This window comes from Mercurialis annua, linkage group LG8 (genome assembly GCF_937616625.2).
Source record: "Mercurialis annua linkage group LG8, ddMerAnnu1.2, whole genome shotgun sequence".
NCBI classification, from domain to species: Eukaryota; Viridiplantae; Streptophyta; class Magnoliopsida; order Malpighiales; family Euphorbiaceae; genus Mercurialis; species Mercurialis annua.
In genome coordinates this window covers 2,167,506-2,185,385 of record NC_065577.1, presented here as the reverse complement: position 1 = coordinate 2,185,385, position 17,880 = coordinate 2,167,506, and the positions used below count along the sequence as shown (strand labels likewise).

At 28.6% G+C, this 17,880-nt stretch overlaps 1 protein-coding gene, 2 long non-coding RNA genes and 1 pseudogene across 9 annotated transcripts; 3 read left to right on the top strand and 1 right to left on the bottom strand.

Annotated features, from left to right (window-relative positions):
* Nucleotides 1-698: 698 nt before the first annotated feature.
* LOC126659565 (uncharacterized) lies at nt 699-3,618 on the bottom strand. 6 transcript variants are annotated; one of them, XR_008789770.1, is made up of 6 exons: nt 3,115-3,614; nt 2,645-2,756; nt 1,854-2,114; nt 1,654-1,764; nt 1,170-1,525; nt 699-1,046 (listed from the first exon to the last, which is right to left on the bottom strand). It is a non-coding gene; the product is annotated as an uncharacterized LOC126659565 (long non-coding RNA). The 6 variants fall into 6 exon arrangements; XR_008789769.1 differs by having other exon boundaries at nt 1,654-1,937; nt 2,051-2,114; nt 3,115-3,610; XR_008789773.1 differs by having other exon boundaries at nt 1,170-1,292; nt 1,654-2,114; nt 3,115-3,618.
* A 110-nt stretch (nt 3,619-3,728) lies between these two features.
* On the top strand, nt 3,729-4,903 carry LOC130014917 (BURP domain protein RD22-like; annotated as a pseudogene).
* Nucleotides 4,904-7,836: 2,933 nt separating this feature from the next.
* Nucleotides 7,837-11,740, top strand: LOC126659582 (BURP domain-containing protein 3-like). Its single transcript, XM_050352878.1, has 3 exons — nt 7,837-7,944; nt 8,182-8,338; nt 10,776-11,740. Exons 1-3 carry the CDS (start codon nt 7,891-7,893, stop codon nt 11,519-11,521), a joined length of 957 nt encoding a protein of 318 aa, XP_050208835.1. The 5' UTR covers nt 7,837-7,890; the 3' UTR covers nt 11,522-11,740.
* A 499-nt stretch (nt 11,741-12,239) lies between these two features.
* LOC126659583 (uncharacterized) lies at nt 12,240-13,027 on the top strand. 2 transcript variants are annotated; one of them, XR_007635020.2, is made up of 4 exons: nt 12,240-12,436; nt 12,534-12,614; nt 12,718-12,820; nt 12,908-13,027. It is a non-coding gene; the product is annotated as an uncharacterized LOC126659583 (long non-coding RNA). The 2 variants fall into 2 exon arrangements; XR_007635019.2 differs by having other exon boundaries at nt 12,241-12,436; nt 12,718-12,744.
* Nucleotides 13,028-17,880: the final 4,853 nt, after the last annotated feature.

Genomic DNA, 17,880 nt, shown 5'->3' with positions numbered 1-17,880 from the left:
TTAAAATGTTTAAAAAGAATTAGGACTATTTTAAACCTTTTTCTATCAAAAACCACCTTAAGAAACCGAAACCACTTTGAAAACCGGAGAGTGTATCTCACTCTCTTAAGTGAGAGTGGGGAGGGGGGTTTTTGTACCAAATTTGACAAGTTCAGGGTAAAAGTGACCCCATTTTACTAATTTTGACGTTTTTGATACTTTGCGCCAAGTTCAGGGGGTAAAGTGATCCTTTGTTCGTAAAAAAACCACTACAAGAAAATGACTTTTTAGCGAAGGGAAAAGTGGTCGCTAAAAATTATATTTCGGTCGCGATTGATCAGTTGCGAAGGTAAATTTCCCGTCGCATGTGGTCGTAATAGGCTCCGCCGTAAAAAGTAATTAGGACGGAAAAATAAAATCCCTTCGCGAAAACATATTACGACCGGATAAAAATATGGTCGCTAAGTTACTTTCAACGACCAATATTCCGGTCGCTAATTGTTAAAAAATTTCTTCATTAAATTTTAAATTACGGTCTCTAAAAGTATTCTTTAATTTTTTTTTCATTTACATTTTCAATTTTTGTTCTTTTAATGCATTCATAACACTATCTTATAACAAAGAAGGAAAGAAAAGGAAATACATAATCCATATTTAATCATAATTTTTATTAAAATCCATGTGTAACAAACAAATTGATATACAGCATTAGAGCACCATTGAAACAGAAACTTAATATCTATAATGGTTGCTAACAACAAATTAAAATATCACATATTTGCTTCTTGAAACCCCTATATACCTGACAGAAAAAACTAAATTGATAACTTCACTAAATTTATACTAGTGATGATCAATATCCAAAGATTTTTTAGAACTGGCACTAACTACTTCAGCTCCTTCTTCCTCAAGAAGGATCATAACTTGAAATAACATTTACTACTCCCTCATAGAATTTGTAAATGCCTTCTCCTTACTTAACACCATTCAAATTATTATTAGCATCAGCTGCACGCATCAATATCATCAATCTCTCCCTTTGGAATCTTTATAAGCCCACAAGCAAGCTACAAATTGCAGAAGCAGATTGCATATAAAAAAAAGCCTTAAACTAAAATACCATCTAAACAAAATAAGAAAAGTCGCCTCTTGCTTCGAACGGTGAGGACTGAAAAATGTTTGGATCATACCTGGGGATTAGTGTTGGACCCTTTCAATGTCCCGTCTCTTGCAGCTAAACTCATCGGCCATCAAGCCTCGCATACTGTACTATACAGTACTGATTCCATGAAAACTCAATTATATCCAACATGCTTGTCCAATGCAAGAAAATAATTGATTTTAGCTTGACACAGCTACTAAAGGTCCATTAAGTTCCAAGGTTGGGCACAAAAAACAATAGTTAACAAAAACATAAATCATAATTGCCCCATACATAAAGGGTCATAAAAGATACTTACCTGGTCATGGATTGATGATTATCAATATTACAATCGGTTTTGCTGGAATCATTTCTAAGTCCTTGAGCAGTTTTATCAATAATAATCTAATATAATATCAGAATAAGAAAATAATTAACAAGTAAAAGTTAACAAGAAATTAGCGAAGGTAAAAAACAAGAATTTTCCGGCAAGCTTTTGCTTAAATTAATCAAGATAAACATTTTCCAAATACCTCCCAGAGCCACTACAACATATTTTTGTTTCAGGAAGTCAGACAATGGTCGTCCTTGAGCTCTCATAGCTCCCAGAAATCTGGCAAGTGCAATGGTCGTCCTTGAGCTAACTGCCATCATTGCAACAATGCTCATGAAAGTTTCTTGCCAACAGATTTAGAATACAAATAAACTAGCAATATACCACAACTTTACTAACTTGTACATCATCGTTAAACATGCAAAACGTTTTGTTATATCTTTGCAGTGTTTCAAATGCCCACTTCATTGGAAAATCCTCAAACTGGTAATATATCAAAAAAAGAGTTACAACACACAAAGACCTCCTCTAGCGCCTTTTTCAGAAAGAAACAGACCTGTACAATGACATTGGACCAAGGTGTGAATACAACTTACATGAACTTATCAACAATTGATAAGTACTTTTCTCCTTCCAGCCTAGGCTGTCAAAGTCCTAAATCTGTCAACAAGAATAAATATTAAAACAATAACCTCATAATGATTGTTACAAAATGAAATTTTCATTAGAAGAAAAAAATATATTATTTCACTCTAAAAGACGATCCTCAAGTAACTTTTAACATCCAACATTACTGGGAGTATCTGTTATTAATGGACATAGGATATAGGATGAATGATACATGTGATAATATAATCAGTAACTAAACAAAAGCATGTGACAATCTCAAAATCCACTTACAGATATATAGTCAGCTAACTTAAAACAATAAGATTTTGCATGTATAATTTTAGTTAGCTTATAAGTAACCTTTCTGCCTGTATCATCTTATGTAGCTAATAAGTAACTACAGTTAACAATCCTTGTGCATCTTAGCCAATGTCACATATTCAATAAAGCCAAGCAAATTATGTGCATCATCTGTAGATGCATATGAAAAACAAATGATATTTATGTCTACTTATCCATACACATGGAAAAGAAATTGAAATTGAGACCGAAATCATAGATACACAAAGAGAAAGGCTTACTCTCTGCGGATTGATACCAGCAGCAGCAACATACACAGCGAGCTTTCCGGTGGTAAAACATAGGCAGCATAACATTAGTAAAACTGAATGTCTGTTCTTAATACTTCATCTCCTTTTTCATATCACCAGTATATATATCAATACTAAGACTAAATAACAACAAAAACATGTTCGTGCATCGATGAATTAAAACAAAAATATGTACTCAGTTGCCAATGTGATGACGTTTTGAGAAATTCGATTCATCATCTTGACTAACTTCAACTCCACAAACAGAAATCATAATGAGATGACGTTTTGATGCATAAAAAATCCTAAGTTGAGAAGAAATCAAAAATCAAAATCTTAAGTGGAGAAGAAATCAAAATCCCTAATTATTTTGATTAAAACAAAAATTATCTAGTGTAAATAGAAATTTACATAGAATCAAAAATCGCAAAAACGTATAGACAGAAGGAAAAATGCGGTACCTGAAAATTCTCGCAAGCGATCGATCATAGCAGAGATTCGGTTAATGAGATGAGAATTGTCGTGAACACGAGGGAATGCGACGGAACAGCGACGAAACTGACACGGGAGAGCTGCTGAAGCTAGAGAGTTGACGAGGAGAGCTTGTGGTGGTGGAGGCGGAGGCGAATGGCGGCGGAAGTAGTGGAGGCGGCGGTGGAAAGCAGGAAAGTAGTGTGAGATTTTATGTGAGCTAAACTGAATTGTACAGGTTGTAAAGAAACAGAGATTCCTAGAAAATGATAAAACCCTAACTTTAACAATATTGGAAGAGAGCTGATCGAACGAAATGAGAGAAAATAATGGACTGCTAGTTTTACATAAAAATTACGAAGGGAATTTATCTTATTTTGGGAAGGGAAGAATAAACGGTCTTAAAAATGTCACACTGATTCCACTTTAAGGACCGGATAAAATGACGGTCACTTTTGTTATGCTTACAGCGATGGCTTTAGACGCCCTTCCTAATAGACTGGTCGCTAAAGATTACTTTTCTTGTAGTGAACATATCATTCAGTTACTGTAATTTTTTTTAACCCGGCTTATTATAGAATTCTAATTTGTTGTAATTTCATGTATGCAGAGTGGTCATGCAAGAGCAATTAGGGTTGTGGGAAACCAAAAGCATTTCCATAAAAATATTAAGCAAGTTATAAATGAAAAATCACTTGATCTATATTACAAGATCTTAAATGAGCTTTTTAAAAGGCCTACGGGTCCTGATGGTCCAGGATTACCAGGTAAATATTGGTAGCAGCATGAAGCATAAGAGGGACAAATAAAAAAATAAAAAAGTTTTTATTAAGTTAAATTATTTTAAATTTACATATATTTCACATAATAATTTTGGACTACTAATTTCAATAAATTTTAATTTTTACATTTTATATTTTCTAATTTTAATTTCTGATTACGCTGCTGCAGGTAAAGGTGTGCAATTTGACAATTTCGTGCTTGATTTCATAGAACCTTCATATATTGGATTGTTCACTCCTAATAATGTGTATTCTGGAAAAGTTTTGCCAATTTATTTTCCTATTAAAGACAGTGCTTCTCTTCTTCCAACCCGACAAAAAGTGATAGCAAAATTTGTGTGAGAGATACCAAGTCGATTGTTCAATTTATTAATCGTGTTTTTAAATCAGATGAATCAAATGGTAGTTTCAAGATTTTTGAAACTAAACAACCCAAAACTTACTCGACTGCGTCGTTGCAAGAATATGTCGTTATTGGAGAATCCGAAGAGATTGAAGGTGAAAAGAAGGTAATTTGCCATCCGATGAGTGATGCATTTTATTGTCATTTTGCTTTTATGACCAAGGTTCTTAAGATTTCGTTAGCAACTGAAAATGAAGATAAAGTTGAAGCTATGGCGGTATGCCATATGAACCCTAATAATGACAACATTTTGAATCGAATGCTCGGACTAAAGCCTGGATCAGATGACCTTATATGCCATTTTTTACCGTCCGGTCATTTTATTTGGGTTCAGTCACATCCGATTGCATTGATTGGAGGCGCTCGTAGTGACTAAGGGGTCACCGACTATCTTCAAGCCTTTTCAATTTCTGAAAAATAGTTTATGAATTAGAGGGGTGTGGATTTAGCTTGGTGTGCAGTGTGCAATCCTATGATCGCCCTCAAGTTTGTTCAAATCTGGTACTATTTGTAATTAATGTTGTATTTGTATCCTATTATGTTTGTATGTTTTGGTATTGATAATAAAATTGTGGTTGAAATTTCACTTATTAATTTGAAATTCGTAGTTATTATGGTATAAAAACCGGTGGCGGAGCCAAAAGAATACATTCATGTGATGAAATTTTACTTGTTCGAATAATATGTCGTTTAATTTTTATTTTTCCAACTTTTTAGGTTAAATGATTTATTGTTTGATCAAACTATTGTTATTATTAAATCATTCATCTTGTTTAAAATTAAAAATATTAATACATCATTAATTTATATAAATTCATTAAATCATTAATTAAGCAATATTTCAGCTGCTTTCTTTCTCATAATAATATAAAAAAGGCCAAACTTTAAAAAAATACCAAAATTTTGCAATTTTTTTCAGTTATGGAAAAACCTTTCAAAATTTATAAATATAACCCGTTTTTGCAAATTATGTTTCTTTTATGGCCAAACTCGAATCAAACCGATTTTTTGGCAACATGACAACCATGTATATAATATTTAATCGCACTAAAATATCTAACATTTGCGTGTTATGCCATAATAAAATGTTTAATCACAATAAAAAAACCAAACTGATTAAAAAATGGCTATAAAATAAACATAATTTACAAAAATGGGTTATATTTATAAATTTTAAAAAAATTGGTCAGAACTGAAAGACATCGGAAAAATTTGATATTTTTTTTTAAGATTTAGCCTGTAAAAAACGGTACCTAGCAAGTCAGCCATTTTTTCTTAATTTATTGTGAATGGTAACAGAAAGGCCTAATCACTTAAAAAACTTTGCACCTTTAAACTTGTTTTCAATTGCACGCTGACGTTGAAAAACTCTCTCGAAACCCTCTCACCTTTAAATTCTATTCCAATTACACTCTGACGTAGGAAAATCCTCTCAAAATTCTCCCATCTTTAGATTTTTTTTCTCAATTGTACCATAAATTGGAAATTTTTATAGTTTTAATTTTAAAAAGTTATTGAATATAATTTTAGGAAGAATGATAATTTATATTATTAATAATATTAATGTTTAAGTAGAATATAGATTAAAAATAAAAGATTATTTTAATTTTTTTTCCATGTGAAAAGTGGTCAATTTAATATTTTGGAGTACAATTGAAAAAGAATTTAAAGGTGGGGGTTTTAAGAGAATTTTTTTACGTCAGGTGCAATTGAAAAAATTTAAAAATGGGGGCTTTTGAGTGATTAAACTTAATAGAAATTAAGTAATCATTTTGATCCATAAAATGCCAAAAGCTGCGTATGCATTTTTCCATAACACATCATTTTAATGTAATTTGATTAAGTTAATATCTAACTTTTCACACATCATCATCCATCCATTGACTTATTTAGTACCAGGAGTTTAATACAATAGTTTATTTCTTAAAGACTATGACATAACCAATATTTTATTTTGAAGACATTGTCATTAAAAAATCTTCAAAATTAAAAACAGATACATTTAAATTAATTTTAAAAAGTTCAATTTATTTACAGAGAATTTATCAAATTGAAATATATATGTATGACTTTTTAATTTTTATTTTTTTAAAAGTAAAATATATTTCGCTTTTTGGCAAAGGCGGATCTAGGGGAGTCGAGGCAGGACGACCTCGCCATGCCCATCGAAAAAGTATTTAAATAAAAGATGTGTTTTAAAGAAGTTATATCACAATTGGTGTTAGTTTGTTGTTTGTTACATAGTTGAGCTTGCTGTTTGTAGTTCTGTTTATATTTAGTTTTAAATTTTTTTGATTCAAAATGGAACCATGCCACAAATATATTGAAATTTTTAATTTTAAAACTAAACTGAACAAAAATGGATTAAATATTTTTTGAATTAAATTTTACAACTTTGTAATCTAATTTAAAAGAAAAAATAAATAATATTAAATATATTAATATTTAATAAATTTTTTTTAATTTTTTATAATGATTTTATAGATTTTTTTTGAAAGAAGAACAAATTCAGGGGGTTAATTGAACTAAATATTTAATAATTAGACGTTTTAACCTAGTCAACTGACAGTCTTGACTAACGGAAGGGGAAATAGTAAATTTGATCAAACGTCTGGGAAGAAATAATTGACGTTTGTCATAGTGATAGTAGTATTTCGGAACTAAACTCATGAAATGAATAGTAATTATCTATATTTATAAATTGGAGCTGATATGATAAAATTTTATTGGATAATAAATGAACAAAAATGTCAAGTTCAAAGTATTTTTTTCTTAGGCCTAATGCGTAAAACCCCCGACCTTATAGTCTCTTTTCGATTATACCCTGACGTTGAAAATTTGTCAATTTTATCATATTTTGCATTTTATCGTTTCAATTGTACCCCGAATTTTTAATTTTTGTCAATTTTTTTACTTAAATGATGAAATCATTCCATGTTTAAAGATAAAATTAAATTCACTTTTATTACAAAAAATACAAATAAATCCTTTATTTTAAAAAACTAACTAAAAACTATAATCAAATTAAAACTAATTTAAATTTTTAATTAATTTAATTAAATCTAAATAATTTTAAACATGTACAATTAATATATGCTATACATGGAGAACGTTTTTGAATTTTTTCCAAAGACGTAAATTTATATTTCAGGATATACAATTGAAATAATAAAATGCGAAATAGGGTAAAATTGACAAGTTTCAACGTCAGGGTAGGATCGAAAAGGAGTTACAAGGCCGAAGTTTTTTTAAGGTATTAGGCCTTTTTTTTAAAACCATAAAATTAATATTAAGTAATTTTTTGTGCCAAATTTAGGGGGCAGAATGAACCATTTGTTAATTTAACAATTCATCTACATCATTCATCATCATTAAAAACTTTCTTAATCAAAGAATTCACTAATTTAACATCCTTTTTGGAAGATGTTTGCGTGTTTTTAAGAAAACAATAATTTTTGAATCATTATTAAGCCGTCCAACCTATAAAAAAATTGTGATATGTAATTTTCCTTGCCTATATAAAGAACACTGAAACTCTGCTTAAAAAGTACACTAAAAAGCTAGAGAGATCATATAAAAAGATGGTTATTAAAGTTGCTTATTGCATTCTTTTCTTTTATGTTCTTCTCTTGACGGTAAACTTTTATTTTCAATTTCAGTTTATGCCCTTAGTTTTATCAGAAAAAAATTGTTTTTTTCTATTCGAAGAGAGTTTTAAATCTGATATTTTCTTCTGGGAATATATCGAATAAATTTTAGACTTGTACACTTCGGTTATCATTATTTTATTTTGTATATTTTAGTTGTCCAAATTTCATTTCTTTAATCCGGATTATTATTGAATTCAATTTATTGTAATTTTGTGTATGCAGAGTGGTCATGCAGGAGCAATTAGGGTTGCGACAAATCAAGAACATTTCTGCAAAAATATTAAGGAAGTTATAAATGAAAAATCAATTGATCTATATTACAAGATCTTAACTGAGCTTTTTAAAAGGCCTACAGGTCCTCCAGGTCCAGGATTACCAGGTATATATTGGCGTAACGCGGCGTAACGCCATAACCAGTGTTTTAAAAATCAGACCGGATTAGCTGGTTCGACCTATTCGACTGGCAACCGGCCTTCTATCCGGTCCAGCTACACACTAATAACCGGAAATCTGGTTTAACGGGATTCAACCGGATAGAACCGGCATAACCGGGTTAAACCGCTGAACCGGTTATTTTCAAAAACCGTCGGTTATTATCTAAAACACAATCAATCACGCTATTTCTTTTTAAATCAATCAATTGTTACCAAAATCTAAAACACAGTTGCACATTTTTTTCTTAAATCAACCGGTTATTACCAAATCTAAAACTAAAACAAAACTAAGCATTTAACTTTTCTCATTTCTTATTCTTCAAATTAAATTCAATCTTAACAAAATCAAAAATTTATTTCTATATATTTTTAGACCGATTAAGAATTTCAGAATTTTGAAATAACAAAATGGGTTGTAAGACAAGAAGGAGACAAATGAAATCTGATAAATTTGAAAGGTAAAATCCTAAAGAAATCGAGATTAAATCTGCTGAGAGAAACCTAATTTCAATAAATTTGAATTTTTATTAGGCTTAATGGCAAAAAAAAGCCAAACCTTTACGACTTGTTGCAATTATATCCAAACCTTTTAATTTGTGCAATAATATCCAAATTGCATTATTTTGTTGCAATAATATCCAAATTGCACTTTTTATGTGATTTTTTTGAATTTTTTGCCATTTTTTTGGACTTTTACTATTATTATACATCAAAACATATTAATAGCCTAATATCTTAATTGAAAACAACAAGTTTAGCCATCAATTGGACTAGTATTGCTACAAAAAATGCAATTTGGATATTATTGCAACAAAAAAATACAATTTGAATATTATTGCAAAAATTAAAAGGTTTGGATATAATTGCAACAAGTCGTAAAGATTTGGGTTTTTTTTTACCATTAGGCCTTTTTATTATACTAGTATTGCTTTACGTGCTATGCACGTGGCTCGTTATGTAATAAGACAATAATGATATAGTTTTAAATAATTAGTAATTAAAAACAGTATTTGATAATCACCATATTATATTAATATCATTTTTAATTTACTTTTAAAATAAATAAATATTTTATTTGAAAAAATAAAATAATATTAATTTATTATTACTTTTTCATATTATAACTAATATCTTTAAATCTATTTATTAAACATTTATCATAATTGATTTTTATTTGAATTTATAAATATGTGCACTATTGCATCTTTTTATATTTTTTTTTGTTATTATTTTACATTTCTTAACATTAAATTTAAAAAAGAAAAAAAAACTCTACTGAGCAGAATACATATAATAATTGAAAAATTAGGCAATTGAATTGACTTTAAATGTCATCTCTCTCTTATAATTTAGATCGTTTGACTATAAATTATTATTTTAATTAATTTTATACATTAAAAACAAATATATCAATAAAATAATTATTTATTTTTGTCAAATTATTATTTTTTGATATAATTGTCTTTAAAACTCTTTTCTCCTCAATCCATGTTATTTGCTCTACTATAATTAACATAAAAGTTAAAGTGTTGCTTTGTTGAATAAGAATGCGGCAAATATTCTAAATGGCTAAAACTCTTTTCAATTGATTTTTAAATTGTTAGGGCTTCAATTGGTCTTTAAATATTTATCCAAATCAATTTTTTATTCTAGTCTAACTCTAATACTTAAATAGGTATTTTAATTTAAAACTAATTAACTAATAACCATAAAATCTCATCTTAATTAATCAATTAGTAATAAATTTAAAAGAATAATTTAGTAATAATCAGATTGCTCCCAATTCATCACTGCTCTAAAGCAAAATTCAAAATTCTTAAGGATAATAGAAGACATCTTTAATGAGAAAGAGTTGACAAAGGAGTTTAAAGAAATCTCTTGGAAGTTTTCTCTAAGGATGTTAGCCCACCAAATTATAGCCGATGCAAAGAATGAAGAGAGTCATATTTGGTAGAAGAGTTACCTGCTAATTGGTCTCATGCTTGTAACATAGACATGCAGAATAATGTTGCTGGAAGAAATAATGTCTTAAGTGTTTGATTTTTGTTCTTTCCTTACGTTGTAAGATTTTAGTTTTTCTACTCGAAAAAAAAATCAGCCTCAACAAATAATTTAGGAAGAGAAATTTGTATTAGTCAATATACCAAATAGTTGTAGTTTAATTAGGACTCTACTTATAATATATTTTTAATAATTAATTAACTAATGACCATAATACCTTTATTTAGTAATAAATTAAAAAGGACTATTCCGTAAATTTGTCTGTCCCCCCCCATCCGTGCTTTTATATATAGTATAGTATAGATAGATATAGATATAGATATATATAGTATAGATATAGATTATCTTTTTTAATTTTAATTTCTGATTATGTTGTTGCAGGTAAAGGTGTGCAATTTGACAATTTCGTGCTTGATTTTATAGAACCTTCATATATTGGATTGTTCACTCCTAATAATGTTTATTCTGGAAAGGTTTTGCCAATTTATTTTCCTATTAAAGACAATGCTTCTCTTCTTCCGTTCACTATTCCTCGACAAATGGTTCATTCTTCCGTTACTCGATCTTTGTCTGAACTCGGAAAAATCTTCAAGCCGTTATTGAACCTTCATCGGGATTCCAAGAATCACCCCGATAATTTTGATGCATGCGAAATCCAACCCGACGAATCTGATAGTAAGATTTGTGTGAGAGATATAGAATCGATTGTTGAATTTATTAATCGCGTCTTTAAATCAGATGAATCAAAGGGTAGTTTCAAGATTTTTGAAACTAAACAACCCGAAACTTACTCAACTGCGTCGTTGAAGGAATATGTTGTTATAGGAGATCCCGAAGAGATTGAAGGTGAAAAAAAGGTAATTTGCCATCCGATGAGTGATGCATTCTATTGTCATTTTGCTTTTATGACCAAGGTTCTTAAGGTTTCGTTAGCAACTGAAAATGGAGATAAAGTTGAAACTATGGCGATATGCCATGTGAACCCTAATACTGACAGTATTTTGAATCGAATGCTCGGACTAAAGCCTGGATCAGATGACCTTATATGCCATTTCTTACCGTCCGGTCATTTTATTTGGGTTCAGTCACATCCCATTGCATTGATTGGAGGCGCTCGTAGTGACTAAGAGGTCACCGACTATCTTCAAGCCTTTTCAATTTCTGAAAAAATAGTTTATGAATAAGAGGGGTGTGGATTTAGCTTGGTGTGCAGTGTGCAATCCTATGATCACCCTCAAGTTTGTTCAAATCTGGTACTATTTGTAATTAATGTTGTATTTATATCCTCTTATGTTTGTATGTTTTTGTATTGATAATAAAATTGTGGTTGAAATTTCACTTATTAATTTGAAATTCGTAGTTATTATGATATAAAAACCGGTGGCGGAGCCAAAAGAATACATTCATGTGATGAAATTTTACTTGTTCGAATAATATGTCGTTTAATTATTACTATTTCCAAATTTTTTATGTTAAATGATATATTGTTTGATCAAATTATTATTATTATTAAATCATTTATCTTGTTTAAAATTAAAATATCAATACATAATTTATTTATATAAATTCATCAAATCTTTAATTAAGTAATATTTCAGCTATCTTTCTCATAATTAGGGGTGAGCAAAAATCGAACCGGACCGAAAAACCGAGTCGAACCAAACCAAAAAAACCGAACCGAACAAAAATGTGGTTAATATGGAGTGGTTTGGTTTTAAAATTATAAAAATCACGGTTTTCGGTTTCGATTTGGTTTTGAGGCTCGGTTAACCGAACCGAACCGAAAAACCGAAGTCAATACGACGTAGTTTTGATTATTTATTCATACCACTATAAATAGTCCCTTTTAAGAAGAAAACCCTAATTGTTGAAGTGTCTCTCTTTTCTCCTCCCTCGAGCAGCTTTCTCTCTTCTTTTCCTCCATTCCGTCCTCTCTCAACCATGAAATCCTAACCGTTTTCTCATGTTTTCTTTGTAGTTTTTCAGTTTCGTCTTCCTCTTCAATGGATTCTCGGTATCGTTCATAAACTAACAGATTAATGGTAATTTTTTTGAAAAATCCGAACCAATTTATTCTTATGTTTAATTGTTTTGTTTTTTCTCCATAGATCTAACTCTTTTTCTTTTTTTCTTATTTAGTGTTGGATATATGGAATCAAAAATAAATTTCTATTTAATTTTTTGTATAAATCCTTGGAGGTATAATGCAAATCTTTAAAGGTATGATAATCTTTGGTTATTTTTTTTGCCTTTTTAATGTGTTTATAATTTTTCATTTTATTTTAGTTACTGATTTCAATTTCTGGGTTTTTTTGTTTTACAGTACCATCACAGATTGAACTCAGTCAAGGTTTGTGTTTGGCCTAATTTGTTTATTGTGAATTGAAAAACTAAAATGCATTTCATGCTTTGTGTTTGACCTAATGGTTTGTTAATTTCTTGGTTTTGTTTATATATATTTGTTATTTTTCATTTAATGACTCTAATTATATAATTAATTTTTTGTTTTGCAGGAGATTTATGGAAACAACAAGATTTGTATTAATTGATTATTTTAGATTTAGATGTTGACTAATGTAAAACATTATATTGTAAAATCATATAATGCAATTACACCATATTTGTATTCCTTATTTGAAGTTTAATTAAAATTTTGTGTATTTATTTTTTATGGTTAACCGACCGAACCGAACCGATAAAAACCGACATTTCGGTTAACCGAACCGATAAAAACCGTAGACCGAATGCAGGAATTTGGTTTTGATTTTTATAGGGGTGGTTTGGTTTGGTTCTAGAAATTTGCAAACCGAACCGAACCGAACCGAACCGTGCTCACCCCTACTCATAATAATATAAAAACGGTACCTAGCAAGTCAGCCATTTATTCTTATTTTACTGTGAATCGTAATAGAAGTTAAGGAATCATTGATCCATAAAGTGCCAAAAGCTGCGTATGCATTTTGCCATTACACATCATTTTTACGTAATTTGATTAAGTTAATACCTAACCAATCACACATCATCCATCCATTGACTTATTTAGTACGAGGAGTTTAATGCAATAGTTTATTTCTTAAAGACTATGACATAACCATATTTTATTTTGAAGACATTATTGAAAAATCTTCAAGATATAGAATAGATACATTTAAATTAATTTTAAAAAATTTAATAAATTTACAACAAATTTATCAAATTGAAATAGATTTATGATTTTTTTGAAATTTTAATTCTTTTTTAAAAAATAAAAAATATTGGCAAAACATATCTTAAGATCTATGTATTTTCTATTTTTTTTACTTCGTCTCCAAGCATTTTTATTTCTTTACTCGGTCCTTGTATATAGAAATTTAAGAGATCAAATAAAATTGTTTTTGAAAGTATATGGATTAAATAAAGAACAAAAAAATTATAAAATTATTTTTAAAAATACAAAGATCAAGTAAAAAAAACAAAAACATCTAAAAATAAAATAAATAAAAAATAAAAAGTACAAAGTTTTTATAACAGATTAAGTCAAAAATATTTAAATTTTTGGCAACTGCGTATCTAGGGGAATTGAGGCCGTACAACCTCGCACTGCCCATCGAAAAATTCGGCTTGGGTTTAGTTTTAGAATCAGAAAAGAAAGTTACATGTTGTGACAGGTCAATTTATAGATATGTTGCCGTTTGGAACTAAATGTGCGATCGCACAAATGACATGACCTATCAGTTGCATCGAATAATTTTTCTAAATTTAAATGGTATAGTATGGTTAACCGCACAATTATTTATTTCCCATATAGGCAAAAATATCTTTAATCATCAAGCCAACCCAAACCTTCTCATTTCTGCTGCCATTCATTATCCCCGTAGTGTTCCTGCGGTCAGTTCACATTTCTTCATTTTTGGGTTATTTTACATTTACAAAGATAATTCTTGATTTTGCATTTATATAATCCCAATTTGTTGCCGGAGCTGGTACAAACCGCCAAAGAAGTCGGTGTAGATGTCATTGAAACTTATTTCTTTTGGAATGGCCACCGGCCGTCTCCTTCCACTGTATGTCACTCTCATTTTATTTATTTACTCTCATTGTCAAAATATCAAGGTCTCAGGTTTGAGTATTGTGAATGCAGAAAATCCTCACAGACAGACTCACTCACCATACCAGATGCGCGACAGGGGTCGGATCCGGATTATTTGGGGCGAAACCCTGAAAACCGGATTGGCTAACCAAAAAATATATATTATGTTTTGCAGTGTGTCACCTCATCTTGTTAACAAACAAATGAGTCGTTCGCCATGTTGAAATATTTAATGGTAAAAAAATTATTAGTAATTAAAAATGCCTGTTGTAATCGTTAAAAAAATATATATGTCGCAAATATTTATTACCTTTAAGTGGTTTTTTTTTTGTCAAATTTAGAGGCAAAATGAACTCTTTGATAATTTGGAAAAGGTTTGTTTCTGCCTCTAATGATTATCCCGAAATTCGGATTTGGCCCTACGTTTGATTTTGGTTAAAATACACCCCTGAAGTTTTAAAACCGACCTATTTATGCCTTTATTTTTGATGGGGTTAAATAATTTAAATTTTCCGTAATCTCTTTCATACGTGGCTGATGACATGGCTGGACTTCTAAACACATGTTTGTTTATGCCCCCTAATGTTTACTCCAAAGTCCAAATTTTTCCTTAGATTAAACATTAATTTAAATTATATTTTTAATAAAAATTAAAGGATTTTGTTTAGAATTTTTACGCTCCGTAACTCCGGAAAATTTATCGGAATACAAATTAGCACGAAATATTATAAGTAATTTTAATTTAATAATTAACTTAATTATTATAATTCATTATTCATCCATAAAGTGCCAAAAGTTGCTTAAGCATTTTGCCATAGCACATCATTTTTTTGTAGTTTGATCAAGTCTTCTTTAAGCAAATTAAAATTTGTAAATAAAAAGTCAATTTTGGATCTTTATATAATAGCACATGTGATTTTACTAATATAGACCCTTAAATATGTAGGCCTATATATGTCTCTTCTGTTGAAAATAAGAAAAGGAAGAAGGGCATTCACGTAGTCAAACGCTCAATTTGGCTGGTTTTCTGAAATTAAATAGATTTTTTTTTGATGAATTGAAATTAAATACTACTAGATAATTTACATAAACAGACATTTACAATATCCGGACTGTATTGGATTTTATGAAATTGTGTTAAAACTATGAGGTTGTTTTAGTGAATTGAATCCCAAACAGTGGTTGTTGTACATTATTTTGAGGAGAGATTTTTAGGTAAATTTAGTCTACCACATCATCCGTATATTAGCTTATCACTTTATGATACGTTATTAAAATAGTAATAGTATCGTAATTTTGTTTATTACTTATTTACACTTTTAAATAGTAATATTACGATAACGCCATTATTTTAATGACGTATTATAATGTGATAGGTTTAATATACGAATAACGTGATGTACAGAATCTATTTAAAAATTTCTCTATTTTGAGTTAATATTTATACTATTTATATAGATAATTTGTTGTTTAACGGTTGCGTAATATTTATACAACAAACTAATATTAAATATTTTTTTAGTAAATATTAGATAGATCAGCACATTTACAAAAAAATAGGTGGCAAAAAGTCACAGATATAAAGTAGAAATTATTACAAAGAAATAAATATAACGAAAAACATCATTCTTTCTATAGATAAAACAATAATTTCTAACTCTGTATAATTCCAAAACTAGATGTCAAACATTTTATTAACTTGTATAAATAATATTCCCTCCGTGTCCGTCATATTTAAAAAATTTCCGTTGTTCATTTTTTATGTCCCATTTAAAAAATCTCATTATATCTTTCTAGTTTAAATTTTTTTTATTTACCTCTTGTTTTATCTTAATAATTAAACACACTTGTAAGATAATTAATGACATGTACAATTCCAATACACAATTAATAAGAATAAAATAAAGAAAAAATGTTTTTTTTGTCTTTTTAATATGTGTGTAAAATAACAATGGGACTTTCTAAATAGGATGGAGGGAGTAGAACAAAGAGTCAACGCGCCCCCCTAAACTTATAATATGTGGTCATCTAATTCAATTTATATTCTTTTTGAGCAATTAACACCAAAATGTTTTATTTTTGAGTCAAATAACTCTATAATCTTATTTTTAAAACACGTAAAATACAAATCGGAAGTGAGAGATGTAAACAATTAATTAAATACTTCTCTAATTGTTGCGATATAATTATTCTAAATATATTTTTTTAAAATAAAAATATAAATTATGGAGTTATTTAATCAAAAAATGAAGAGCTTTGAGGTTGGTTAAAAAAATATAAAATGAGTTAGATGACCATGTGTCACAAGTTCAGGGCGCGCGTTGACTTTTTATTTATAAATAATACTTCCTCCGTCTTAATAGAGTTGATCATTTTACCTTTATCACACAGTTTAAGAAAAACAATTATTGTTTATGGATTTTGTAAAATTTTCTTTATTTTTTTTGTCATATCCCTATTTAATACATGGTATATTTGCAATTTACTTTCAATTTACAGTCGACCCTCTGATAATTAATACACATGGTGGATCAAAAATTTATTAATTGTTAGAATTATTAATTTATTGAATTTATATAAAAAAATTTATAAAAGATATTTTAAAGCATCTATATTAATAGACCTAATATTAATATTATATTATAAAAAAACTAACTAAATACACTTTACAATCACTCAATTTAAAAGAAATATTTGTATATTCAATTTAAGAAATATCAATTGATATCAAACTAAAAAATAATTATTAAGAAGTTGTATTCATAAAGTAAAATAATTTTTAATATTTTTTATACTAGAGATACCTTACTTATTTTAATTTGTTTATCTAATAACTTTTTTTAAAATTTTTCAAAAAAATAAGAAAGTCATAATTTAATGTTATTTTAACTTCCACTTTATGAATTAAGGTTAGTATTGCCTCAAATAAATCATCAATTGTTATATATTTCTTTAAAAAAATCTCTCTAATAATTAATATTCATGTAGAATATATTTTAAATTTTATTAATTATTAAATAATAGAATTATTAATTATCCGACGTGGAACGAAGTTGGTTCTCTCAATTTTCTATTAATTATTAGAATTATTAATTTATAGAATATTAACTATTAGAGGGTCGACTGTATTCATTAGTGAATGTTAAACATGGATAATATAAAAAAATTGAGTGTAAAAATTATTTATTTTTTGAAAGTGGCTAAAAATTTTAAGATAATTTTTTTTAAAGGGGACAATTCTATTGAGACGAAAGGAGTATGAAACAACGGTTGCATGTAATTCTCATTTTATATTTTTGTCAGTTCTTTCAATTATTTTGATGTATAGATTAAAAATATCGTTTGATGTTTACAATTAAAAAGACTTCAAAAGGTACAAGGTCATATAATTTTGATTCCTATGTTTTTTCAAATTCT

Coding starts and splice junctions, on each gene's coding strand:
- LOC126659582 (XM_050352878.1), top strand. CDS start 7,891: ATGGTTATTAAAGTTGCTTATTGCATTCTTTTCTTTTATGTTCTTCTC. Junction 7,945..8,181: donor TTTATGTTCTTCTCTTGACG/GTAAACTTTTAT, acceptor TTGTGTATGCAG/AGTGGTCATGCAGGAGCAAT. Junction 8,339..10,775: donor TCCAGGTCCAGGATTACCAG/GTATATATTGGC, acceptor ATGTTGTTGCAG/GTAAAGGTGTGCAATTTGAC.